Source organism: Tursiops truncatus, chromosome 6, assembly GCF_011762595.2.
Source record: "Tursiops truncatus isolate mTurTru1 chromosome 6, mTurTru1.mat.Y, whole genome shotgun sequence".
NCBI lineage: Eukaryota > Metazoa > Chordata > Mammalia > Artiodactyla > Delphinidae > Tursiops > Tursiops truncatus.
The window spans coordinates 64,149,934-64,176,784 of NC_047039.1; the positions used below are offsets into that span (position 1 = coordinate 64,149,934).

Consider the following 26,851-nt stretch of genomic DNA (forward strand, 5'->3'; position numbering starts at 1 on the left):
TTTGTTTTTAACAAAGCAAACATCCTCCTTCCAAGTTACTACGCCTATTAATACAGCTTATTCAAAATTAATGGCCCTACTTGAATATATATTTTTATTATTTTGAGGACAATTCCTCTCCCAAGCATACTCTCCATATTAAATATTAAAGCCAACAGGTAAATGTTCAGAAAACTTTTCTACCTACAAATACAATTTAAATGTTCATAAGGGTTTTTTTTCAGTAAACTCATTATGATGCATTTTAATGCTACACTCAGTGTATTCTTTTCATCCATTACAGATTAAGATAAAAGTCTATAAAGAAACTCAGTAAAACAACCTATATTTCCATGAGTGCACTCGCAATCTGTGAAGCCAAAATATATCTAGTTTAAAACATTTCAAAATTGGATGTACATAAAAAGTATAATCTCTAAGCATTTGTGCACTCCTGTTCAAGGATCCTAAATCATTTTCAATGGGGGCTATTTACCCATTCCTAACCGAAAGTAGCACATAGTAAGCATTTCTTTGGTATCTTTTCATTTTAAATAACCTGTTTTAAAAGGATGAAACAGCTTTTAGCGGGAAAGAATGTATATATTCTCTTATAAAAATCATTTTAGGATACCAACGACGTTAACCATTTCCCTGAAGGTGCTAAATTACTGCCCAGCTTAGGATGCTTTAAAAAACTAACACACTCCATGAACGGTAGACAAAACCTCAAACTCTTGCATCTACTCCTCTGCGTAGATTTTAAAACATTCTTAGGTGTGTTTTAAAACACACTCAAAGTAATTTGTACTTTAATAACTTCGGTGGAGACAGCAAATTTTAAAAGGCTAATGAAATTTCCGTAGTGCTCAAAATGGCTTAGACACTCAACCTGGATCCACCCGGGCGAATACGAAAAATGCGCCAAGAGCACAACGAGGACCACGCCACCCTGGCGTCCGTTACAGCGCCTTTTCCAGAAAAACAAAGCCTCTCGACGCGTTTTGCGGATAAGCAGCAGCCAGCCGGGTCTCCGCTTCGCCCTAACCAGTAGCCAGAGCGGGCACCCTCCTTAATATAAGCGCACCTCTCTGCTCGAGGCGGAGTCAGGGATCCCACTGAACCACGAGGGGGCAAACCCCCCAACTCTGCTCAGAGAGCGAGGTCAGAGATCCCGGGGGGCCCCGAAGGCGCAAACCGCGAAACTCTCTGCCAGAAGCGGGGTCGAAGATCCCGGGGAGCCTTCCCCAGCAGTGCGAACCCCGCAACTCTCAGCTCTGAAAGGGAAATCAGACATCCTGGGGATCCTCGGGACCCCCGGGACCGCCGAGACCCACGAGGGGGCGAACCCCACAACTCCTATTGGAGGGAGGGGTCAAGGATCCGGAGCCGCCGGAGCAGAGTAAACCCCGCACCTCCCTGCTCCATCGGAGAGGAGTCCAGGCCCTCCGAGAGCGGCGTCGGCGCGTGGCTGGGAGCCCGGGCCCCGAGCGCGCCGCGGCTGTCGGGAAGCACCGCCGCCTTCTTCCCGAACCCGCGCCCCCCGTGGCGCCCGCCTGGTCCGAGGGGCTTTACCCAAAAAGTTAAGGGCTGAACCCCGTTTCCGGGGCGCCCGCACTCACCTGCGCGGCCATAACGCGCTGTCTCTCTGCGATCAGGTTGCATTTCTTGCACTGGCATTCCCGCCACATGCAGAAGCGTTTGTGGCCCTTGAGCGCCGACGCGTAGCCGTGGTTCCTGCACCGCGCGCACTTGGGCAGCCGCGGGGACTTCTTGCTCGCGGCGGCGTCCATGCCCGACGCCCCCGAGCCTGAGCCGCCGCTGCCCCCGGCGCCCGCGCCGCCCGTGGTCCCGAGCAGCGCCCCGGCCACTTTGCCGAAGCCCCCGGCCTTGCCCTGCGGTGGTGACCCAGGGGCGTGCGGGGCCTCCGACGGTGGCGAAGCCTTGCTGTATGCGTCGTCGTTGGGCATGGTGCCCCAAGGAGATGCGCAGGGACTCTCCGGTGGCTGCAAGGGGAGCACCCAGCCGACGGCAAGGCTCCCGAGAAGGAGGCGCAGGAGGCGTACGCGCTGCAGCCGGAGGTGCAGCTGGAATGGCGAGGTCGGGACTCGCAACGCCCAGAGTGGTGGGGGGTTGTGCCCGTTTGTTTTTTTTTTCCTTTTTGCGCGCGCGCGGCGCAGAACTTTTGGATACTTTTCAGAACGTTCCCGGGATTGCCTGCGCGGGAGAAGGCGCGAGGAAGCGCGGCCACGCCCACCGCCCCCCAATTCTAGGCACCGAGCTCCCGCTGCGTGCAAGCTTGCACAGGCTGCAAACACCGAGGGCATTGCTGCAGAGCCACTGCAAACGCACACCCGGAGCAGAGGTGCTCGGGGATTGTGTGATCCCTGGACGCTCAGCGTGCCCAGGCCGGGCTGCCCTAGCACGCTGCACGGAGGAAGCTGGGCTTCCCAGCTCAAGAAGGTTGCTGTGCATCTTAGTTGTGAAGGCTGCTTGGAGGAGGGGCAGACCACCCTGTGGGATCCTCCAGCTCCCTTCCCCCCAGTGACGCCATTTTCCAAGCTCGATAGGGCAGACTTTGAAAGAAGCCAGCCAGAAAGTGGTTTCTTTCTCCTTTAAGAGAATTAAGTATGAGGTGGAAGGCCTGAGAAGAGTCTCTGCGCTTATAACAGCAAATAAGCTCCTCAGTGTGCGGGGGTTAAGCGCGCCCCGCATTGGGCCTTTCTGTTCTCCAGTTACCTCTTCCTGCACCTGTGCTCGTTTGCTCACAAAATCGCCACCCGCTGGCTCCAGATAACTTTCAAATCTGGAGTTCCAGTCCTTCTTGCTTCTTACTTCAGGGGCATGCAGCTTCTTGCCTTTGAGGCAACTTCGCTTAGGACCTGCAGGCACTGGAAACTCGGTCTTCTAAAAACCTCTGTTGGGGTGGGGGTGGGGTGGGATGTAGACATTTATCAGAATTCATTCCATACTTAAGATCTGTGCTTTTTTTTTTTTTTTTGTGGTACGCGGGCCTCTCACTGTTGTGGCCTCTCCCCTTGCGGAGCACAGGCTCCGGACGCGCAGGCTCAGCGGCCACGGCTCACGGGCCCAGCCGCTCCGCGGCATGTGGGGTCTTCCCGGACCGGAGCACGAACCCGTCCGTGTCCCCTGCATCGGCAGGCGGACTCTCAACCACTGCGCCACCAGGGAAGCCCAAGATCTGTGCATTTTAATTATTCCTCCCAAAACCCAAATCCTCTTACAGCCTTCCCTGCACCTCTACCCCCAACCATGTTTGTCTTCTGTCTTTGCACTTGCACGGCCAATCCAGCCCTAAGACCTGCTGATCATTTCTTCCTACACACCCAAGTGTGCCTCTAAGGCCAACCCTTCTCACATCTGAATCTCTGCAGTAGCGTCCAGCTGGTCTCACTGATTCTTAGTCTTCCAGTATATTCCATATTCCATGCACACAGCAGCTGGCGCCCTGCAGTGGCTTGGTATTGTTTTCCATGTGAAAAACAAAAGTTAAAGACCTGAGGGTGCATCTTAAAAGGACTTCGAATGATCTCCCTTTGCATTTCTCAGCCTCATATAGTTATTTACTAGCTTGGAGGAGCTCTCTGTTGACCTTTTACATACCTCTTTGCTCGGTGCCACGTCCCTAACCTTGCAATGGCCACTGTCCAGCCAAGGGGGCTGCCCTCACATCTCTCCCTCACTCTCCTTGCTTTTCCCCAGTGTACCCTGGTTCCAAATTCTTGGCCCCAACCCTAGGGGTTAGGTCCCCAAAGGATCCTGGCCACCCCACTCGGCTTCTCAGCAAAATGGTTGCCCGTGGACCCTCTCTTTCAGCAGATTAGCATTTTCAGCACTGAAAATCTTCTAACCTGCCTTTCCCATTCTTATTCTGAGGCCCCTCTCACAGGCTCTTTCCCTCAGCCTGGATTTTCTCCATTAGTGTTCTCAGCCTGAAAATTATTTACTAAAGAAGCTTCTAGCTTTTCACGGTACCTCATATCCTACCCATCAAGCCAGCGAAGCTTTACTTAGGACAGAGGCCAGGATGCAACGATTCATCTCAATCTGGAGCTTGTTAAATGAGAGCCACTATTTTGTTCAGGAATATCCATAAGACTTTCATGAAAACACACATACCAATCAATTGCTGTTATCTACTATTGACCTTTCTTTTTCCATATTTACATTTTAATACATTAACTAAATCTGCATCATTCCCAAAGCCAAGGCCAGTTTCAGAGAATGAAGTCAATGCCAGAAGCAGCAGCTGTCAAATCCCAAATTACAGGGGAGCACGTGTTTCTTATGAGCATCCCCTCACTAGAATCTGTGATGGAGGGACTTAAGCCTACAGAAAATGTGAGGCTAGGAAACTGTGTGACCAAGATATCAAAACATAAAATGTTGTAATGAAGTTAATAGCCTAACCAAGTTTTTATTCACAAACCACAGAGGAAGTACCAGACACGAGACAATCGAAAAGGACAGTGGGAAGACCTCCAGGGTGAACACAGTGGTCCCGGATATTTTGAGTAGTTTGGCTCTGTTGTCTCCTTTCTTCCCTCCTTTCTTTCCAAAACAAAGCTATGAGGGATGATGATGCAGATCTGTATTTACTGAGGGAGAAAGATGTTCAGTGCATACTGATAAGGGAGGAGGAAGGGAGTCCAGTTCTAGAAGACAGCGGGGTTAGGCAAAGACTTCTTCGATATGACACCAAAAGCACAAGCGATGAAAGAAAAAAATTGATAAACTGACTTCATCAAAATTCAAAACCTTTGTGCTTCTAAAGACACCATTAAGAAAGTGAAAATACAAGACATATATCTGATAAAGGATTTTTATCTGGAATACGTAAAGAACTTTTGTGATACAATAATAAAAAGACAAATAACCCAATTGAAAAATGGGCAAATTTTTGAATGGTCGTGCACCAAAGAAAACGTTCAAATGGCCAGAAAGCACATGGAAAGATGCTTGATATCATTAGTCATCAGGAAAATACAAATCAAAACAATTAGATATCACTTCACACCCACTAGGATGGCTATACTCAAAAACAAAGACAGTAGCAAGTATTGGCTAGGATGTGCAAAGACTAGAATTCTCATGTATTGGTGGTAGGAACGCAAAATGGCACAGCCATTTTGGAAAACTTTACCATCTGACCAAACAGTTTCATTCCTAGATACCTACCACAGAGAAATGAAAACATCATGCCCACACGAAGACTTGTATGCGAATGTCATAGCAGCATTTTCCATTTGAAACAATGCAAATGTCCACTAATGGTTGAATGAATCAACACAAATGGTATATTCATAAAATGGAATATTATTCAGTCATTAAAGGGATGATGTACTGACACATGCTACAGTAAGGATGAAACTTGAAAACATTATACTAAGTAAAAGAAGCCAGATTCTTTCCTATGTTCCCATTTATATGAAATGTTCAGAATAGGCAAATTAATATAGAGAGAACACAGCAGTTGCCAGGGTTGGGGTGGGAATAGAGAGTAAGTACAAATGTGTTTAAGGGATCTTTGGAAGGGGTGATGCAATGGTCTAAAACTGGATCATGGTAATGGTTGCAAAACTCTGTAAATTTACTAAAATTATTTGTATGATTAAAACAAGAGAATGTTATAGTTTATATATTATACCTCAATGAAGCTATTAAAATTTTTGAACTAAAAGAAAAAAAAACTCAGTATGTACAACGTGGTTCCATTTCTGAAATAGGAACTAATGTCTATTAATATCTGCTTGAGTAGGTTATTTAATTCTCTATGAGTTATAGGATTATGGGTGATCTTCTCCTTATACTTTTTTTTTTTTTTTGCGGTACACGGGCCTCTCACTGTTGTGGCCTCTCCCGCTGCGGAGCACAGGCTCCGGACGCGCAGGCTCAGCGGCCAAGGCTCACGGGCCCAGCCGCTCCGCGGCATGTGGGATCTTCCCGGACCGGGGCACGAACCCGTGTCCCCTGCATCGGCAGGCGGACTCTCAACCACTGCGCCACCAGGGAAGCCCTTCTCCTTATACTTTGTATGTGTGTTTGGGAGCAGGCCCATGTTCTGGTGTCCTCCCTCCTGTTTCGTCCCCTGTAGCCGGGTGGTAAGAAATGACATCTGAGTTTGGGCCTAGCAGACTCAGTGTCAGCCCTGTGATCAACCCCAGATCACCAGCATTCTTGGCATTAGAATTGGAACCCAAGCTGGTTTCACAACAAATTATTATGTGTTTTGCTTTCCAGTTACCATAGCTCTGTGGTGCATATATACTTTGTTTATTATCTGAGTTTTTAAAAACACTTAGGCATTACTGTCACCAGAAATAAAGAATACATTATTTTCTTGGCGAGGCAGTATAGCACCATAATTAAGTGCCTGGCTTTGAATGCCAGCCACGTGATCTTAGGCACGTTTCTTAACCTCTCTGTGACTCAGTTCATCTGTAAAAGGAGGGTGATAATAATAACCACCTCAAAGGATTGTTGGGAAAACTAACTTAGTTAATACTCATGATGTACTTAGAAAAGTATCTAGCACACAGTAGTACGTGTGCCATTTTCATTATTTACATATTTGAAATGTTAAGAGTAGTGAGAAAGCAGGGTCCATCTACATATAACCTTCCACCTACTAGAATACTAGAATAACTTACAGGGAGGGGGATCTATACGAGAAAACACCAAGGATAAATTTCATCTAGTTTGCATTTTGTCCATGCAAAGCAGTTTTTGCCCCAGTTCTTGGTACAACAGGTCACGGGGAAAATTCCCTGTGGGGCTTCTAACTGTATATACGAAGCGAGACACTATAGAGTCAAAATATTTAGCTCAGGTGCCTGCCAAGTGGGCAGCCCGAGAGTCAGCTGGCCTGGATGAATGATCTGCCCCCCCTCCCGGGGGGCTGGTCTGAACAGCAGGAATCAGGGAGAAGTGAGACTCGTAGGGCCTGAAGCATTTCATGATAGGAGGACCCTCAGTGAGAGGCAAGACTGAACAGGACTTGAGGAGGCACAAAGGAGAAAATAAGACATTCTAAGTTGTGGGAACAAAGGACGGATGACGGGGGTATGGGGAGTGAGGTTGTGAGTTGGGGGAGAGGGCACAGACATGCCAGTCTGGAACAGAGGAGTCAAGCTGGAGCCCAGTGGGAGATAAGGTTGGAAAGATAGCATGGCACCTCGCCTGCCAGTGAGGAATTTGGCTTCTATCCTATAGGCAAATGGAGAATGATGGAGGCTTTTGTCCTTGAGGTGCTGGAAGAATGAAAGTGGCAGGCGCGCCAATCACTGTGGGACTTGAACAAGCCGCTTAAGGTCTCTGAGCCTTCCGTCTTTGTGAGGAGCTGACAATACCACAGGGATCAGAGCTGTTTGTAAGATGCCTAGAACCATGCCTGCCACACAGAAAATACTGGATCATTGTTCGTAGCTGATTCTAACTACAGTCTGGATAGGCAGAGAGGGAGAAATCTGAAAGCAGATAATGCTGGCAGGGACCTAGTTGTTCAGGAAGATGGCTGTGCCTGAGGCTGCGGCAGTGAAACCTCATTACAAGACAACCTTCCTCTACACATTCCAGTTCCCACCAACATCCACACAGACGGACGAAGGCAGTCAGAATCCTGGAAAGTGTGGTATAAAGGAATGCAGGCCTTGCAGTCAGGCTGCCTGGATAGAGTCCTAGCTTGGTCACTTACCACCTGTGTGCCGTGGGCAAGTCACTTACCCTCTCTGTGCCTCCCTTTCTTCATCTGGAAATTGCAAATAACCTGAGAAGTGTTGTAAAGATGCAATGATTGATATACGTAAAGGGCTTAGGTGAGTGCCTGCAAGAGAATAAGCACCACCTAAGAGTGAACTATTGTTGATCTGGAATTCTATCAGAGGAATTTTGAAGCACAGATAGAAGATGAGGGGAACAAAGAGGCAGGTTTTAGAATCTGGGCAGTTTGCTAGTTCCTCCCAAGTAAACTGTTCCCAACAACAGTAGTTAGGAGCCCAGCCTGGAGCCTGGAAATAAGTGACAGAACCTCTGAGTAGCAAACATCTGTCACAAAGCATATGATCCTCGCACTATTTGAGTATCTGGAGCCAGTCTCAGGTTCTTAGGAAGACCAAAGGACACAATAAGGGGGCACATCACAAGCAGCACATGGGAGAACAGCAATGGTTAGAGCTGATGGGAGGGAGGAGACAGCACAGACATAGGCAGGGAAGGCTGGTCTGTGTTACTCAGGGCACAGGTCTGCTGCCTACAGTTGGCCTTGGGAGCATCACTGTTTTACGACTACACAATGATTGATTTTCACAAGTAATGCTCAGTGAGTTATCAGCAAAAGATTAAATCATGTTCAGTTCCTTACTCTCTGTTTAAGAAGAGTATACATATGCTAGAATTCTTCCCAATAAAAATGGTTAAAATGTAAGTTCTGACATTTAAAGAGGAAAGCTTAAGTTATTTAGAAAAATCATTGAACATGATACAAGTGAAATGAAATGATCTAGAGAAAATGCACTCATAATCCAGAAAAATTTTTAAATGTATTTTGAAGATAATTGTAGATGACTTTTCAGTATTAACTGCTGTTCTGAAATTATCAGCAGCACACTGACCCTTTTCCATTACCCTAAAAAAAAAAAAAAGAAATGACTTACCATCATGAGTTTTTCTTGTAGGCTCAACTGCTTAAAATTTCAACAATAAATCTGGTTAAAAAATATTTGTTTTACAAAGTTTAATTTGATGGGGAAAAAGTGACAACATACATTTACTGTTTGATATCTGTAAAGAGCCAACAAATGTCAGCTTGCTATTTCAGATTATAATTTACAAATACCTTATTTTAACTGGCCATTTAAAAGCAAAGATGATTACTTTTTAAATTTAACAATCCACCCAAATTACCATCTATTTATTTAAGTACTTATACAATTGATGCTCTTGTAAATTGAGGCTCTTGCAAGAGTTTTCCCGTGACTTCTGCTGTAATAGATAAAAAAGGACAGAGGAAAGAGTGAAAACAAATTCTGAAATAAAATTTCATTCAAAAGTTTCAAATTAATTGGCAGTTAAACTGTATATCAACAAAGGAGCTCAGATACATCTCCCATTGGGTTCAACAGCCACTAACTTGCTGATTTCTCGGTTGGCTAACAAAACAAAAACAAGACAAACAGATAGATTAGCAGTGTTAATACTCCTGGGATAAATAACAATGTAAGTAGGCTTGTATATTTACCATAGGCCATCTACATGAGGTAGAGAGTTGGGAATAGTAAAATGAACATTCTGTGGCTGATTCAAAGTTTAAAAATTGAAACCTTTAGCAGACATATACATCAGCTATTATGTATTTTATCAATTTTTTTTTTTTTTAAAGAAGCCCTTGTCAGGTTACTAACAAGGTATGGAAGAAAACTACACTGAGTTTTAGAGATCTATTATGAAAACAAAAATTCATCTAATTCCAGAAGAAAGAATGATGAGTCAAGAAGCAAAACAGTGAGGATGACTATGGTATTTGATGCCAAGAATTAGACTAACTGTAATCATAGCCATTTCTGACACAAATTATTGAAAAACCACCTGCAACTATAAAATGACAAAACAATTACATTCATTTATATATTTCTGTACTACTATTGATAAATATTGCTTCAAGTTGATAATACGGTTATTGCTAGAGCCGGCTGATGTGAAGTGAAGGGCTACAATACCCTTAACCAAACATGACTTCAGGAACACTACAAAGTATATGTTCCTAGTGCTGGGAAAACAAGACAAAGGAGTTAAATATTTCACCAGAGAAAACATCAGTAACAGTTCAGTTCAACAGATGTCTCGAGTTCAGGATTCATTGCCAATTGAAAGGTGACATTAAGAGTGACATCAAGAGTTTAGAAGAGAGTGGGGAGGGAAGCTTCCTGGAAGAAGCACGCTTTCAGGAGAGCAGTATTTGGAATAATGAACCAAATCACGAAGGGGCGATAAACTGATACAAACTAGAATTAAATCTCCCAAGGGGGGACTGGGACTGTCTCATTATGGGGACACTAATGCAGCCTCGATTCTGTCCTTAAATGTTCATCCCTGGGGTGCCCATTTCCTCCATCCCCATCATTGCTTGCTGCCCTACACTGTCCTTAGTGGAAGCGTTCCTCCTGCTTTCATGGGCTCAGGAGGAATACGAAGCCCTTCCTTGCTTCCAGGAACCTTAATGAGACAAGGGTATTTTTATTATTGTTTACAAACACTAATAAAAGCTGGGGAAACCAACAAGGAAATAATCAGTGCCACGAATCTACGCGCTCTGGCTTGCCAAGTATAATCACCTATTCCTCTTCCTAGACACCTCAAGGAAAAGGGTGCTTGGCTGGGGCCCTCCCATCCCACAGACAGGATTGCCCCACCACCGTAGACGCCATCCTTACCCAGCGCCTCCCCTTCCCCGCCAGCCAGTAGGTTTGCCCCACGTAACTGGCGCCATCCTGCCCTTTTGCACCGGTGGGAGGGGCCCTGGGCCGGGCAAGGAGTCTTCTCCCTTCCCGCTTTCAAGGCCCATTTCCTACCCGGAAAACCCGCCCCCTTCCTCTGATTGACAGGCAGTGTCTGCGCTCTCCAACGCATTCGGCGAGCTCAAAGGCATCTCCAGGTGGGAATATGCGTACTCTTACGGCTGGCTTCGTAGGCTGGAGGGGGCGAGGGTAGAGGGTGAGATTGGTATTCTTACACCTAGAAAGTATGGTCGGGCCCCTGTACCTGTGGGTTTGGCATCCAGGTATTCGGAGGGCCTCCTGTATTCACTGGACTGCACCATTTTATGTAAGGGACTTGAGCATCCTGGGATTTCGGTATCCACGGGGGCTCCTGGAACCAGTTCCCTGGAGATACCGGGGGACAACTGTACTATGCTCTTTGAAGTAGGAGTGCCAGATAAAATACACATAGAACATACATTAAAAAAGATTATTCCTTGTTTATCTGAGATTCAAATTTAACTAGGTGTTTTGTACTTTTACTTGCTAAAAAGGGTTACCCTAATTTTATGGGTCCTTGGAAACACCATTCCCCCAAGTCCTCTTAGAAGCAGGAAGAAAACCCTTTGCACCAGAAGTCCTTCAGCTCCAGGCCTGTAGGTCAAACTCAGCCGACCATATGTTTTTGTATGGCCTGTGAGCTCAGAATGGGTTTTACATTTTTAAATGGTTGAAAGTGAATCAAAAGTCAAAAGCAGAATTTTTGTGACATATGAAATTTTCATGAAATGCAAATTTCGGTGTCCATAAATGAAGTTTTATTGGAGCACATCTACCCCCAGTTGTTGTGATGTGATATTATGATTCCTGCTCGTAGAGTTTAGAATAGAATGTATGATCTGTTAGAAATAGGAAAAGCAAGACGGAGTCACAGTGGCCAACGTGGCGCCCGTCTTGACTGTTTCTAAATGTCTGATGTAAGACTTGGAATCTGTAACTTAAGATAATGAGTGTGAAATTAGGTAGGTAAGTTGGTTTGAAAGGTCCGTGGAAAGACTTAGGGTTCAGATGGTGCACCTGGCCGGTGAGGCACGTTCTTGGGGTGTAACCGCTACCCCCTAGGGACTGTACCTCATCAGAGATGGGGTCAGAGCGCACTTGCTCGAGAGGGGTCTCTTCGGAGCGCACCTGCGCTCCAAACTCTGCTTGTTGGAAGCTTCCCTGCGGGCTGGCAGAGCAGAAGGCGATTGCTGAGAGAGCCGGCCCCACGATCCTTGCTGAATCCAGGGTCCAGAACCGGTGCCTGCCGCCTGCCTGGAGGACACCTACCTTCCTGCGTCTCTCCTCGGAGCTGTTTGTGAAGTCCTTTCTTCCCTTTAGTATCGTGTGTGATTAATCGGAGCGCACTGAGTGCAGTAACCCGAGGGATTTGATCTTCTACAATTGGCCCGGTCGCCGTTTGTGCCTTCACAGTCCCCTGATTCCTACCTGGCCTCGCGCTTTGGCTGGAGACACCAGTCCTTTACGCACTGTTTGTAGCTGCGTTGGAGATACAAGGGCAGAGTTCAGGAGCTGCAACAGAGGCCATAAGGCCCACACAGCCTAAAATAGTTACTATATGGTCCTTTACCTAAAAAGTATGTAGAAAACAAACTTATGGTTACCAAAGGGGAAGGGGGGGAGGAGGAATAAATTAGGAGTATGGGATTAACAGATACACACCACTATATATAAAATAAACCACAAGGATTTCCTGTATAGCACAGGGAAATAATATCTTGTGATAAACTCTAGTGGAAAAGAATCTGAAAAAATATATATATGTACAACTGACTCACTTTACTGTACACCTGAAACTAACACAATATTATAAAGCAACTATACTTCAATTTTTTTTTAAAGTATGTGGATCCCTGCTGTAGACTTCCATTTTTTGAGGCCCCCAGTATATATATATTTTTTAAACGAAGATATGTCAGAATGGGATAATGCACTTGGAGGTATGTCCAAGGTCATTTGTGAATGGCAGGCTTGTTCTAAAGTGGTGGTCCCGACTACCCTGGTGGTGCCAATGCAGGGCCCATGGGTACGAGCCCTGTTCCAGGAAGATCCCACATGCCTTGGAGCAACTAAGGCCCTGCACCACAACTGAGCCTGCACTCTACAGCCCGCGAGCCACAACTACTGAGCCCACACGCTGCAACTACTGAAGCCTGCCTGCCTAGAGCCCGTGCAATGAGAAGCCCACACACTGCAACGAAGGTAGCCCCCACTTGCCACAACTAGAGAAAGCCCATGCACAGCAACGAAGACCCAACAGAGCCCAAATATAATTAATTAATTAAAAAAATAAATGAAATGGTGGTCCTGTCTTTCCCCTTCAGACTCCCCCTCCCTCTGGCTGATGGGTTAAAGAATGAAGGTGACGTAGGCCCTCTCTTGGCAGAGCTCATGATTACCAGGGGAGACAGCCATGTAAATAAAGTGTTTTGCTGGAAGCGTATTAAGCCTGGGGAGGAGAGGAGAGTTATGTGGACAGCCCAGCCTTACCAAGCAGGCAGGAAAGGCAAGAGCATCTATTTCAGACCAGCCTGAGGATAAAGGTACAGATGCTTGTGAGTATATGATGTATTCCAGAAATGAAGGAGTTAAGTTCGGCTGAACCTGAGGGGCAGGGGATGGCAGGTGGGGAAGGAATGACTCAAGATAATAGCAACATTTAACAAAATTCAGCAGAGCTTTCTAGGTGCCTAACACTGTTAGAAGTGCTTTCTATACTAATTCCTTTAATTATCACAACTGCCCTTGACATAGTCCTGTCATTTCCCCACTTTACAGATGAGAAATTTGAGGTACACACCCAGGTTAAGTGATTTGCCCAATCTGAAAAATAAAAAAAGAACAGCAGGAGGTAGACCCAGGCTCATTTTCTCAACCAGCTAAGACAGGTAGGGTTGCGCTTCTCTTGTCCCCCAGACAGTGGCAGTGGGAACAAGTGGGTGATGGGAATGGAGAGGTGGGATATTTCTTGGGTTCCAGGACTATCTTGGATAATTATGTGAATGGTGATAGCAACTGAATTAGGGTGATCAACGTTGAGCACTCCTGAAGCAACAGCAAGCAAAACAAAGGGGCAGGTAATTCATTGTTAAGTGTGATGCAGACTATAAATGCTGAAGAAAATCAGAGCAAAGGAGAGGAAGGTTCCTGTTCACAAAGGAGTTATGACTGGTGTCAGAGAAGCTGGCCTTTGCACTGGTCCTGTAGACACTCAGAAACAAGGGGGTGCGAATCTACAAGAGCCTTTTCCATTATTTTGTTTGGTCTTGTTCATAGCTGTATTTCCAGCACCTAGACCAGCACCTGCTATGCCTAGTGGCTCATTAATACTTGTTGAATGCAGGAGTGGGTTTTAAAATATATATGTGTGTTTGAATAGGTAATACGGTTACATGGTTCAAAAGTTAAAAGATTCAAAAAGCTGAAGAAGGAAGTTTCTTCCCACGACTGGCCTCAGTCACACAGTTCCCCTCCACACAGGCAACCAGGTTTTATGATTTTTTGAGATTTCTGGCAAATACGTGTGTGTGTGTGTGTGTGTGTGTGTGTTTATTCTCCACTCCCTCCCCACACACCTACTTTTCATACAAATGGTAGCATAGCATACACACTGTCCTGTACATGGTTTTGTTCACTGCGTGTATCTTGAGATTACCCCCTGATAGTTTATTTTCCAGCCGTAGCCGAGGCATCGACGTGCCACACTTTATCCAGTCCCCTACACTGGACATGGAGGTCTTTTTCTTCCTTTGCTCTTACAGGTAGCAGTGCAGTGAGGAATGTGTGGGTGTTGAATGCGGAAGCTCGGGGATAAGGAAGTGAAATGACTTAAGAGCACGTTTTTCATGACTTTAGAAAGTGACCACCACCTTTTAAAGATTGGCCAGAAGCCACCCACCACAATGGTTGTAAAATCCCCACCTTCAGAATATGACAGCTCCAGATAGGATCTGGTGGAATGAAAGACAGTGGTCTGGTTCTGCCCCTTATGACTTGCATTCCCTTGGAAAAGCTACTGAAATCCTCTTCAGTTTTCACATCTGAGCTGGGGATGGGGATGCTCCCAGGCTATGAAGGTTAAATGAGATGAAGTAATGAGCAGATGCAGCCTGCCTGGGTGTGTGGTACATGGGAGGGACTCTCACCCTCATTTCATTGTGCTGCTGTGCTGTGACCCTCCAAATTCTCTTTCCCATTCTTCCTTCTGCCTCTTTTTTCCACCTACTGTGACCAGAACAGCTCAGTGATCTCTAGGGCTAGAACATGGATGGGCGTTGAAAACATTATGCTAAGTGAAAGAAGCCAGTCACAAAAGGACCACCTATTGTATGATTCCATTTATATGAAATATGCAGAAAAAGCAGATCTAGGCTGATGGTTTCCTAGGGCTGGGGGATTGGGGGGAAATGGGGAATGGCTGCTACTGGGTACAGGGTTTCTTTTCGGGGTGATGAAATTGTTTTGAAGTTGCTGTAGTTGCACAACTCAGTATACCAAAAACGTTCTATACTTTAAATGGGCAAATGTTTTGATATGTGAATTATACCTCAATAAAATTGTTATTTAAAAATGCCTTGGCGGCAAGGCGAGGTAGAGGAGGAAGAAGGGACAGAAGGGCTCCCAAGCAGCAGATAGAGAGCTGCATTCTAGGCGCAGGTCTAGTACAGCAATGGGCACCAAAGGGCCTCAACTTTAGTCCTGGGGCAGCCTCCAACCTGCTGTGTGACCTTAGAGAAGCCCCTTCAACTCTCTGTGCTTTGTCTCATTAAAAATTAAAATGAATAAAAATAAGGAGGTGGAACTTAATGACCTAGGGTCTCTTTCCCATCTAAGTCTACAGTTGGACTCTTGCCTCGGGCTGGGGGAGGAGAGGTGAGGGGAAGCCCGAGTTATGAAGACAGCAGAGATACTGGCAGGCTCCTCCCTTGTCTCTTCGCCCTGCTCTGTACCCTGCCCTCCCCTTGAACCCGAGGCCTTTGTTCAGCTTCCCCCACCCTGGAAATTCATGCATGCAGGGGAGAGTATGAGGGTGGGGTCGGGTCAGGGTCATGAGGAGGCCCGGACAGGAGCCTCACACTCACAGATATCACCCCATTTTCTACTTGAGATTATACTCCTTGGGAAGGAAGCAATTTGGAAAGATGAACATAGAGCCGAGGCAAATTCTCCAAGCAGAGAGGTGGTTTTCCAGCTACTTACAAGGATAACTTGGCCATCGCTAAGGTTAATTATCATCCTTTAAGAAACAATGGTGAGCTGCACTGAAGTAAATATGTGCTTTTTTTTTTTTTTTGCGGTACGCGGGCCTCTCACTGTTGGGGCCCCTCCCATTGCGGAGCACAGGCTCAGGACGCGCAGGTTCAGCGGCCATGGCTCACGGGCCCGGCCGCTCCGCGGCATGTGGGATCTTCCCGGATCGGGGCACGAACCCGTGTCCCCTTCATCGGCAGGCGGACTCTGAACCACTGTGCCACCAGGGAAGCCCCAATATGTGCATTTTTAATTGTGGTAAAATGTACATAAAATGGACCATTTTAACCGTTTTTAAGTGTACAGCTCAGTGGCATTAAGTACCTTCACAGGGTTGTTCAACCATCACCACCACCCACCTCTGTTTTTAAATGTTTATATTGAAGTATAAAAAATAGAAAGTGCAAGAATCCTAAGCGCTCCCCTCCGTGAATTTTGTAAGTTTGTCTACACCCTTATAACTGCCATCCAGATCAAGATACAGACCATTTATAGCGCTCCAGAGGGCTCCCTCTTGCCCCCGCCCATCCATTGTATTTTAAATTTGTTTTTGCTAAATTTATCTCTTTGCTTGGGGAAAAGAAAAAAAAAAAAAGGTCTTTTGCAAACAACTTAGGTGGTTTTGCATACTGCATAGTCTGTATCTCAATGTTTCATTTCTAGACGTTCAAGTCCCAGTGTACTGGGGTGGGAAGGCACTGTGCTAAGACCGTGAACATGTTGCTCCACAAAAGGTCCCCTCCCCTCCAGCGGCCGGAATCCCTTTGTCGCACAGCCCAGGGCCCGTTCATGGATTGAAAAGTTCTCATTGGGACGTGCTCTAAATTCTCACTGCAGATGGGACAAAGGTGACCACCTTTCTGTTAAACATAATGAGGAGATATTTTCTACTTGCTGCCAGGTAATTCGTTGGTTAAAGCATCCAAACGTATGTCCCATCAGTGACGTCAAGTTTGCTGGTTCTGTAGCTGAACTAAAAGTGACATAGCCTAGCCCACTTTTTCATTCTGTAGATTAGCCTATGATTTTTTTCCTTCGGATTTAAAAACTAATTTAATTTAAATTTTTTGAGATATAATTAACAAATAACATTATATTAGTTTCAGGTGTACAACATAATGATCTGTTATATGTATTGTATATTGCAAAATGATCACTATAATAAGTCTAGCTAACATTCATCGCCACAATTTTTTTTTCTTGTGATGAGAACTTTCAAGATCTACTCTCTTGGCAACTTTCAAATACACGATATAGTATTGTTAACTATAGTCCCCATGCTGTATATTACATACCCAGGACTTATTTATTTCCTAAGTGGAAGCTTGTCTCTTTTGACCACCTTCACACATTTTTTTTTTCAGTATTTAAATCTGGACTGGTGTGGGTGATGTAAGAAGCAGGAAATTAGAATATAATTTATCAGACTAAGAACTAAGAAAGAAGCCAATAGGAAACTAAGGAAAATAGATAATGAAGGAAACTTGAAGAAGGAAGAATTGGAAAAGGATCAAATCAACCCCAGAGAGAGAAAGAGATTTCACAGTTCTGATCAGGAAATCCAGAAGAAGGCAAAAACAAACAAAAAACCCCTGCTGATCTTCAACTCCAACATTATTACCTGCAAATTTGGTTCTCTGTAATTTTTACCTTAACCGAAGCCCTGAGAAAGCCCACGTGTTTTGTTCACCACCGTCTCTCCAAAGCTCAACACAGATGCCTGGCATGTGGCAAAGAGTCAAGAACCAGGAAGCAAAGGACAGAGGAACCAGCTAGAAAGGCCCTTTTCTAACTGGAGAAGATGGTCACGGCAGGGAGAGTGGGAGGCAAGGAGGAAGGGTCACGAGGGAAATGATCACCTATTCAGAGTGACACGTACTCGTGCTGGCGTGTCCCAGTGTAGGTGTGTGGGAAAAGAAGGAAATAAACCTGAAGGGAATTTTTCATTTTAATAAAACACACACACACAAGTGTGTAACCATGTGTGGTGATGGATATTAACTAGACCTAATGTGATTATTTTGCAATATATACATATATTGGATCATTGTATTGTATACATGAAACTAATGTTATATGTCAATTACGTGTCTATTAAAAAAAAAAGAAAGCAAGGTAAGTAAACAATTAGAAGGAATGGGACAGGATTGCCCAGGGAATACAAAAAAGCCTTTCCTTTAAATCAACACTAGTGGGTGTGAAGTGTATCTCCTTGTGATTTTAATTTGCATTTCCCTATGACTAATGATGTTAAGCATCTTTTAATGTGTTTATTAATGATGCCTAACCATCTCTGATGAAATATCTATTCAAATAATCTGATGAGAAATCATTTAGATTTGGTAATCAGTTTATAATGAGAATAATAATAGCTAACGTTAATTGAACACTCAGTGCCAGGCACTTGGCTAAATTCTTTAAATGAATGAATCTCACTTAATCCTCACATCACACCTGTGAAGTCAGCCCTGTTACTCTCATGGTTTTTAAAATGGGGAAACTGAGGCACTGAATGGATAAGTGAAATGGTAAAGCAGGGGTTGTAACCCTGGTAGTCTGGTTGAGAGCCCACACTCAATCGCTCCATGGTGGGCAATACTTAAACATCTGGTTCCGGAATTCCAGCAAGCCTTGTCTGATTGTGCACGTACAAGCCTCTTGGTTCTCAGGTGCTTGCTGGGAGCTAGCGGTGGGATCTACAAGTTCTAAGTGATTTTTAGGGGCATAGAAAACGTCTTGCCAATACAAAAGTTTTCTTCTCTAGCCTCTATGGTATCTGAGAGTTTTGCCTTTGAGAAATTCTCAAGCAACAGCTCTGCAAAGTCCATGGTGAAATTGATCTCAGCATAATATTTTGTTGAATGTGTGCCTTGTCTTTCTAAATGATTGTAAACTCCAAGATGGCTGAAATCGTGTTTTGTTTTTGCATGTGTTTTAGAATTTGGGTTTCTGGGCTCAAGGTTTGTGGGGCTCTCTCTGTGGGAAAGGCAACCTGGGTTGAGAATATGTTCTTCTAGAAATGTTTGCCTTTGCTTCTGCCAGACACCCCCAAGGGTGTTACCAGCCCAGAACCACTTTTGATATTAATAACTCTGCAGAGGGGTTCCCAGCCCTCACAGGTAGTGTAAACTCTGAGACTCTGTGAGGACAGGCTTGTGGTTAGAAATTCTCATGGATGGTCTCCTCCCCACACTCTACCCCTGCACCCGGAACTAAGGCCCAGGCAGACAAGCTTCCTTGTCAAATTGGCCAAGGTGTGTGATTTTCTAGTCCACTCTTTCATTCAAGGTGTATCCCTTTGAAAGCCCCAGCTTTGTATTGGGGTATCAATTCCAATTCAGTTTTAGGGGGAGCCATAGGTCTTGTCTCCTGGCCCTGTGAGGGTCTTAAAAGCCAAGCCTCTCAGCACTAAAATACATGAAGCCCGCACCAGGGCACCCACAGAGTCTGTTCTCTTCCCCTCAGTTTTTTAGCTGCTTCTGTTTGACCTTTGGGGATTTCCCATATTTTCTTGTCACCTACTAATTTATAGGACATTCATATTATTTTGATCCAGAATTTGTTAAGTCTTTTGTTGTGGGAAGTTGTTCAAAGTCTCTATCCCGCCATCTTTTTTGGAAGTGGAAGTCAGCCAAGAACCATGTTTTTAATCAGCCCCTGCATTTTCCTCAGTACCCAACACAGTACTGTACAGAGACTGAAGGCTTAATCCTAGGTAATGGTTGTGTGATTGGCCACGCTATTCCCAAGGGAAAACATATCATCCCATGAAAATGGATTTGTGTATCATATTTTAGTTTTGAACTGATGCCAAATTCATTCTCCTAAGGGATCAGTGCCTGACAGGGGAGTTGGAATAGGGAATAGGGAAGAAAAGGAGGAACAGCAAGACTCACGAACAAGGGGAGATGCTCAGGAAAACTACACCCTGCTCTGGGTAAGGGATACGGTTGTCAGGAGACAGGTCACCAAGTGCAAGGGCACTGTAGTTTAAGAGAGGGGCTTCTGTCAACCCTTCCCCAACTTTTGCAAATTATTATATGGAGGGCAGTTCCTTGAGTATTACTTTTCCACTGATGAAGTCTCTAAAGGTTTGATAAGAAGATTTAACAATGCCTGAATACAAGTTAAGCTCTCTTTCCTCTATTTTTTTTTAAAGAAAAAACGGTTCTTTGGGGAAAGTGAGGAAGAGAAAATAAACCTCAGCTTTTCCCTTCAAATTTTTTCTTCAAATTTTGAGAAAGAGAGTCTTCAGAGGGATAGCCATGCTTATTCACTTTTAATAAATATTTGTGGAATGCCCACTGAGGGCCGGGCCCTGTGCAGAACACTAGAGCGATGGCTGTGAACACGGCAGATGAAGACCTTGCTCTCAGAAACTTTTGTTCCAGGAGCGGAGACAGACATTTTACACGTAACCACAGAAATAAATGTATATGTACAGATGGTGAGGAGTGTTATAAGTGGAAGTGCATTGAAAGGTGCTGTGACAGATGATAACCAGGGGCTGATGTGGCTGGGGATCAAGGAGGATTTCTCTGAGGAGGTAACTTTCTGCAGAGATCTGAAGGATGGGCCCAAGTAGTCAGGCTGAGAGTGTGCAGAAGAACAGACAACTGCAGGGAACAGCTTGTGTGCAGTTTCTCATTAGTAATAAACCTATTTATAAAAAATACTGCAGCTTTTGCTTCATCATGATAAGACCTGACATTTGGTAGCACTTTGTCCTTGACTATTTCCTGGAGTGGGGCAGGCTGGCATCATTATTTCCACTTTCAAGATGAAGGAACATGGAAGCAACCTGAGTGTCCATCAATACATGAATGGATAAGGAAAATGTGGTACATACTAAGTACATATTAAGCCATAAAAAAGAAGGAAAGCTTGCTATCTGCAACAACATGGATGGACCTTGAGGACATTATGCTAAGTGAAATACGTCAGACAGAGAAAGACAAATACCACATGATCTCACTTATATGTGGAATCTAAACAACAACAAACTAACCAACCAACCAAGCAAACAAAAAAACCCAAGCTCGTGGATGCCAGAGGCAGGGGGTGGCAGGGTGGGAAAAAGAGGAGAAGGGGGTTGAAAAGTACAAGCTACCAGCTATAAATAAGTAAGTCGTGGGGAGGTAATGTACAGCATGGAGACTATAGTTAACAATACTGTATTGTTTATTTGAAAGTTGCTAAGAGAATAGATCTTAAAAGTTTTCATCACAAGAAAAAAATTGTGTGAATATGTTTGGTGATGGATGTTAACTAGACTTATTGTACTGATCGTTTTGCAACATATAGAAATATACATTGCTATAAATAGAAATATTAAATCATTGTTATACACCTGAAACTAATACAATGTTATATATCAACTATATATACACACACTATATTTACATTATATAGATACATATATACAAGTATACATGAAACAATGAAGGAACCAAGTCTCTGAGTTGTCGAGTTACCTGCCCAAGTCACACAGTTTAAAGAGGGATGGAGCTGCACGCTGTGCTCTGGTTATTTAAGTAGCTCACATTTAAGGGAAACTTTGAAAGGTCCCCAGAAACAAGCAGTTCTATTTTAGGCAGCAGCCTGGCAGCTCATCTGATGCTCAACAGAAATAACTAGTGGTTTCTCAAAATAAATGGCGTTTTGAAGAGGACAGAGGCTCAGGAGGAAGAGGTCCTGGCTGTAGATTTAACTGTAAGTCATCATCATAAATATAACTTGTTTCATCAGACCTGTAATAAGGTTCTTCTGTGCGACGTAAACGAAGGCACCGCTGTGGAATGTGCAGGTTCTGCTGTCAGAAATTGAGTAATGCTGCCTTAGTGCCCCAGCTATTGACAACAGGACAAATTTCTATGGAAATTACTTTTAATATTGAGTTACTACAACTGAATGGCCACAGTTTTTTAAAGATTGGCTAAATCAAAGAACACGAACTCCTCTTATCACTCAAAAATTAAAGCTGGAACAGCAACAAAAAGCACCGTTCTTATGCCCTTCCTTTCCTTGCTAGTGTTGTTTAAACATGTTCTGCCGAATGATCTACAACAGTGTTCACCTTTTTTGTTCATTATCACCCACCAGGAAAATATTTTAATATATTTAAACCAGTTAATTAAGCCTAAATAAAGTTAAATTCTATAATATGAAATGTATAATACATCATTTCATTTCATTTCTTCCTAATGAAAGAAATTAAATCCTAAGGAATAAGATTTTGTCATATAGGGTTTGACTTTGGAGGGCCACAGACCATTGTAATATCTATCATTTTTTTGTCCCCCAAGGACCAATTTTCATCTCTCCTCCTATTGAGAATTCATTATCTAAATGAGAAGCAGAGAAAACACACACACACACACACACACACACATCATAGAGATATGTCATCCTATGGTCTTTAAAGGCTTGTACTGAATGGAACTGAAATGGTCACTGTGCTGGTTAATTTTGTGTCAACTTGGCTAGGCTATGGTGCCCAGTTGCTTGGTCCAACACTAGTCTATACGTTGCTATGAAAGTATTTTGTAGCTGTGATTAATTATAATCACAACTGATTGTAAATTTCAGATTACTCTCCTTAACGTAGATGGGACTCATCCAGTCAGTTGAGGGCCATAAAAGCAAACAGGTTTCCCTCAGAAGGAATTCTGGGACTTCCCTTGTGGTCCAGTGGTTAAGACTCCATGGTCCCAATGCAGGGGGCCGGGGTTCAATCCCTGGTAAGGGAACTGGAGCCCACGTGCTGCAACTAAAGATTCCCAGTACTGCAACTGAGACCCGGCACAGCCAAATAAATAAAATAATTAAATAAATATTAAAGGGACTTCCCTGGTGGTGCGGGGGTTAAGAATCTGCCTGCCAATGCAGGGGACACGGGTTCTAGCCCTGGTCCGGGAAGATCCCACGTGCCATGGAGCAACTAAGCCCGTGTGCCACAACTACTGAGCCCCTGTGCCACAACTACTAAAGCCCACATGCCCTAGAGCCCGCGCACCACAACTACTGAGCCCACATGCCACAACTACTCAAGCCCACAAACTCTAGGGCCTGCGTGCCGCAACTACTGAGCCCATGTGCTGCAACTACTGAGCACGCATGCTGCAACTACTGAAGCCCACACACCTAGAGCCCATGCTCCACAACAAGAGAAGCCACCACAATGAGAAGCCCGCACACTGCAACGAAGAGTAGCCCACGTTTGCCGCAGCTAGAGAAAGCCCACGCACAGCAACAAAGACCCAACGCAGCCAAAAAAAATTAATTAAAAATAAATAAATAGTAAAAAAAAAAAAAAAGAAGGCATTCTGCCTAAAGTCTGTAACATAGGAATCCTGTGGGGGCTTCCCTGGTGGCGCAGTGGTTGAGAATCTGCCTGCCAATGCAGGGGATACGGGTTCGAGCCCTGGTCTGGGAAGATCCCACATGCTGCAGAGCAACTGGGCCCGTGAGCCACAACTACTGACTGAGCCTGTGCATCTGGAGCCTGTGCTCCGCAACAAGAAAGGCCACGACAGTGAGAGGCCCGCGCACCGCAGTGAAGAGTGGCCCCCGCTCGCCGCAACTAGAGAAAGCCCTCGCACAGAAACGAAGACCCAACACAGCCAAAAATAAAAATTAATTAATTAAAAAAATAAAAAAAGAAATCCTGTGGAAGTGCCAGTCTGCTGGCCTGCCCTACAGATTTCAGACTCACCAACCCCATAGTTGCCATAGCCACTTCCTTAAAATAAATCTATTTCTCCTGGAATTACCCAGGGGTCCAGTGGTTATGACTCTGTGCTTTCACTGCTGAGGGCCCGAGTTCAATCCCTGGTTGGGGAACTAAGATCCCACAAGCTGTGTGACCAGAAACAAAACAAATCTATTTCTCTCTCTCTCTCTCTCTCTCTCTCTCTTAGTGACATCTATATTTAAATCTCCAAAATCATCTTGCTGTAAAAGGAGGAAAACGAAATTGAGTATCTCATGTGATAGTCATTCTGCTATCATTTAACCCTCATAGTAACGCTGTGAGGTAGGTATAATCACCTCCATTTCACGGATGAGGAAACTGAGACACAAAGTTTAAGTAAAACTTGCCCAAGGTCAGGTAACTGTGAATTGACAAGATCAAGATTTGAATCCAGGACTTCCTGACTTCAGAGCTCTCTGCTTTCCAGACAGCACTTACCTCCCCTCAGTGGACTTCCGTAGCTCACTGATCACTAAGTAAATGGTTTCAGCTAAGCCTCACAAACCACTGGGAACACCAAATGCTTCCGTAATAGAGTCCATAACTGCTAATGTTAACAGAACACTGGGCTGATGCTGCATCAGTTTGCAGCCAGTTTTCCTTGAATTATTCATCTAATCCTCATAACAACCTTATGAAGCATATACTACTACTACTCACCTTTTATAAATAAAGAGGCTCTGGAGGGCTTCCCTGGTGGCGCAGTGGTTGAGAGTCTGCCTGCCGATGCAGGGGACACGGGTTCGTGCCCCAGTCCGGGAAGATCCCACATGCCGTGGAGCGACTGGGCCCGTGAGCCATGGCCGCTGAGCCTGCGCGTCCACAGCCTGTGCTCCGCAACGGGAGAGGCCACAACAGTGAGAGGCCCGCGTACCGCAAAAAAAAAAAAAAAAAAAAAAAAAAGAGGCTCTGGAAGTTTAAGTCTCCTAGCTTTTAAGTAGAGAGCTGTGACTCCTACCCATCTTCGTCTCCTCCAGTGCCTGGCTGTAACCACTGCAGTGGACAGCCTTCTCTGAATTTGTCCTTAGGACCTGGGCAGAGCTTGTCTTAGGACCATGTCATCTCCCTTTCCCCTTCTCTCCCCCTGCTCTTCCCAGCTCCCTTGTTCCTCTTCCTCACTTCAAAACTTATTTAACCCGGGTCAGGGCTGGGAAGCAATCTGATAAACGGTCATTATTGGTTGGGATTCCTAGCGTTTGCCCGTTAACAAGGACACCTGGAGACATAAAGCCTTAACTCACAAGACTGAATGGTGGATTCTGCGGGTGGGAAGAATTTCAGTGGATGGAGAAGGTGATGGAGGCTGGATTAGTCAGAGTACCGACAGGAAGCGGATGGCACCCTCAGGTGGGGAATGGAGGAGAACTGAAGAAAAGGACAGTTTACAGACATGTGAGGAGGGTTAAGAGAAGCCAGTATGGGATGGTGCAGCACCGCAGGGCTGGCATAAGCAGGGAGCCATTGCCACCCTGGCCTGAAGGGGCACAGAGAGGAATGGTCCTGGGAACCAAAGAGATTTGCTGCAGCTTTGAAGAGGGCCTCCTGGCAGAGACCCAAAGCCAGCGCCTCCACCCAACAGGGCGCAAACGGAGGGAAGAAATACTCCTCGCCCTTCTGCTCTCCCAGGTTGTGTGAGTGCCTCCCATTGACCACACCCAAACTGGAGGCAGACGGTAGAAGAAGCACCTTCTACTGAGGAGGCCAGCAGGAGACAATCAAACTACATACATGAGATAATTTCAGGAAGTCATGTTAAGATGAAAACGAAAGGAGGGAAGAATCTAGAAAATGGAGCAGTGATATTTTGCACAAGGTGTTTGGGGAAAGCTACTCTGGGCAATGTCATCTCTGAAGAGATGTAGGGGAACGTCCATAGAGGCCAGAATCCCAGGCACAGAGTGGAGTGAGGAAGAGAAGACGGGGGCCTGGAGGGCAGTGCTAACCCCAGCACAGGTCAACACAGGGCCAGTTTCACAAATGAAGCAGACAAGACACCTCAGTGTCCATGGAGTGGCTGATAGAATAGCAAAGACGGGCACAGGCCATGGAGCTGACTGCCTGCCACTTCTTCCCTTGGTGGCCTTCCCTTGGTGGACAAGTTACTTAACCTTTCCGCGCCTTAGTTTCCTTGTCTATGAAATAGAGATAATAGTATCTACTCCCAGGGTTGTCGCGAGGATTACATGAGCATATCACTGAACAAACTCTGCTTCAATTAGCACTATGCTTATCGCACTCCAGGTGGGAAGAAACAGTGTGCCCCAGGGACCACACGCTAGGGGGAGACAGACACACCTGCCCTTACAACACAAGGTGAAGTGAGCTGTCTTGCTGGCAAGGACTCAGCAGGACGGGTTGCACCTGCGATGCTTCCCGTATGGCTTTGCAGAGCAGAAGCCTCGAGCAGGTTCTTTCAGAAGAGTCCATTTTCAGAAGGTCCTTCTCACTAATAGAGCCAGAACTCATATCCAGTGAACATCAGTTGACAGTCTCAGGCCTTTAAAGGAGTAAGGAAGTCTAAGTGGGGATTTAAAAGATTAGAGGATTCATAGATGGTCGGAGGACAAGACTCAATGGGCCTTGAAATCAGGACATGACTAAGCAGTACACCAAGAATCCAGTAGGTGGCATAAACAGGCCATTCATTAGGAGGAACTTCTATTCGTCATTGTTTTTGAGATCTGAGGATTCCTTTCTTTCCTTAAACCCTCCCCCTATTATTTAACTACAGAACCAGGAAAATCCTTAATAGAAGACCTACTGAACAATTCAAATACGTTATTTTTTTCTTATCCCCTCTCCCTCAAAAATTTCTGGTCAAAATTCATGGTTTCCAGACATTTCTATGTGCACCTACCATCCATTTTACCAAATATATGCTGCCCATTTCACCAGTATAGTGATTGGAAGTTTTATATGATCTTTATTTAATGAGGTTAGATTTTTTTTTCTAAATTAAGACAAGCTACGTATGACTGATGTAATAACTAAGCACTTTCCAGAAAGCTGAATGCAAGTATGAGCCTACAGCATATACAGAAAGGTTGATTTATGTTGAGGCAAACTTTCTAAACACTATTTTCATTATACAGTTTTCCAGAAGAAAGATAGAAATTAGAATGCTCTTGAATGATTTCATGTGATCAGTTTCTCTGTGAGTTAGATCTAAATTTTCCAAAAGCAGATGCAAGTGCTCTTACTTTCTTTGGGATCTATGGAGTTGGTTTACTAAGGGAACAAATTATGAATTTATCATACTTTGGGGTATACAATGGATGGTCCTTTTTACATTCATGTGGGCATTTTGGAAGGCAAA

The 26,851-nt window shown here is 44.8% G+C and overlaps 1 protein-coding gene across 3 annotated transcripts in view; it reads right to left on the reverse strand.

The window, feature by feature from the left end:
- Positions 1 to 20,644, reverse strand: part of DMRT1 (doublesex and mab-3 related transcription factor 1) — a 122,012-nt gene extending 101,368 nt beyond the window's left edge. The window contains exon 1 of one of the 3 annotated variants that reach the window (XM_073806177.1): positions 1,602 to 20,644. In XM_073806177.1, coding sequence (XP_073662278.1) covers positions 1,602 to 2,306 — 705 coding nt within the window. In that variant the 5' untranslated portion in view covers positions 2,307 to 20,644. The remainder of the gene's footprint in view (positions 1 to 1,601) is intronic. The other 2 variants (XM_073806178.1, XM_073806179.1) reach the window with 2 other exon arrangements.
- Positions 20,645 to 26,851: the final 6,207 nt, after the last annotated feature.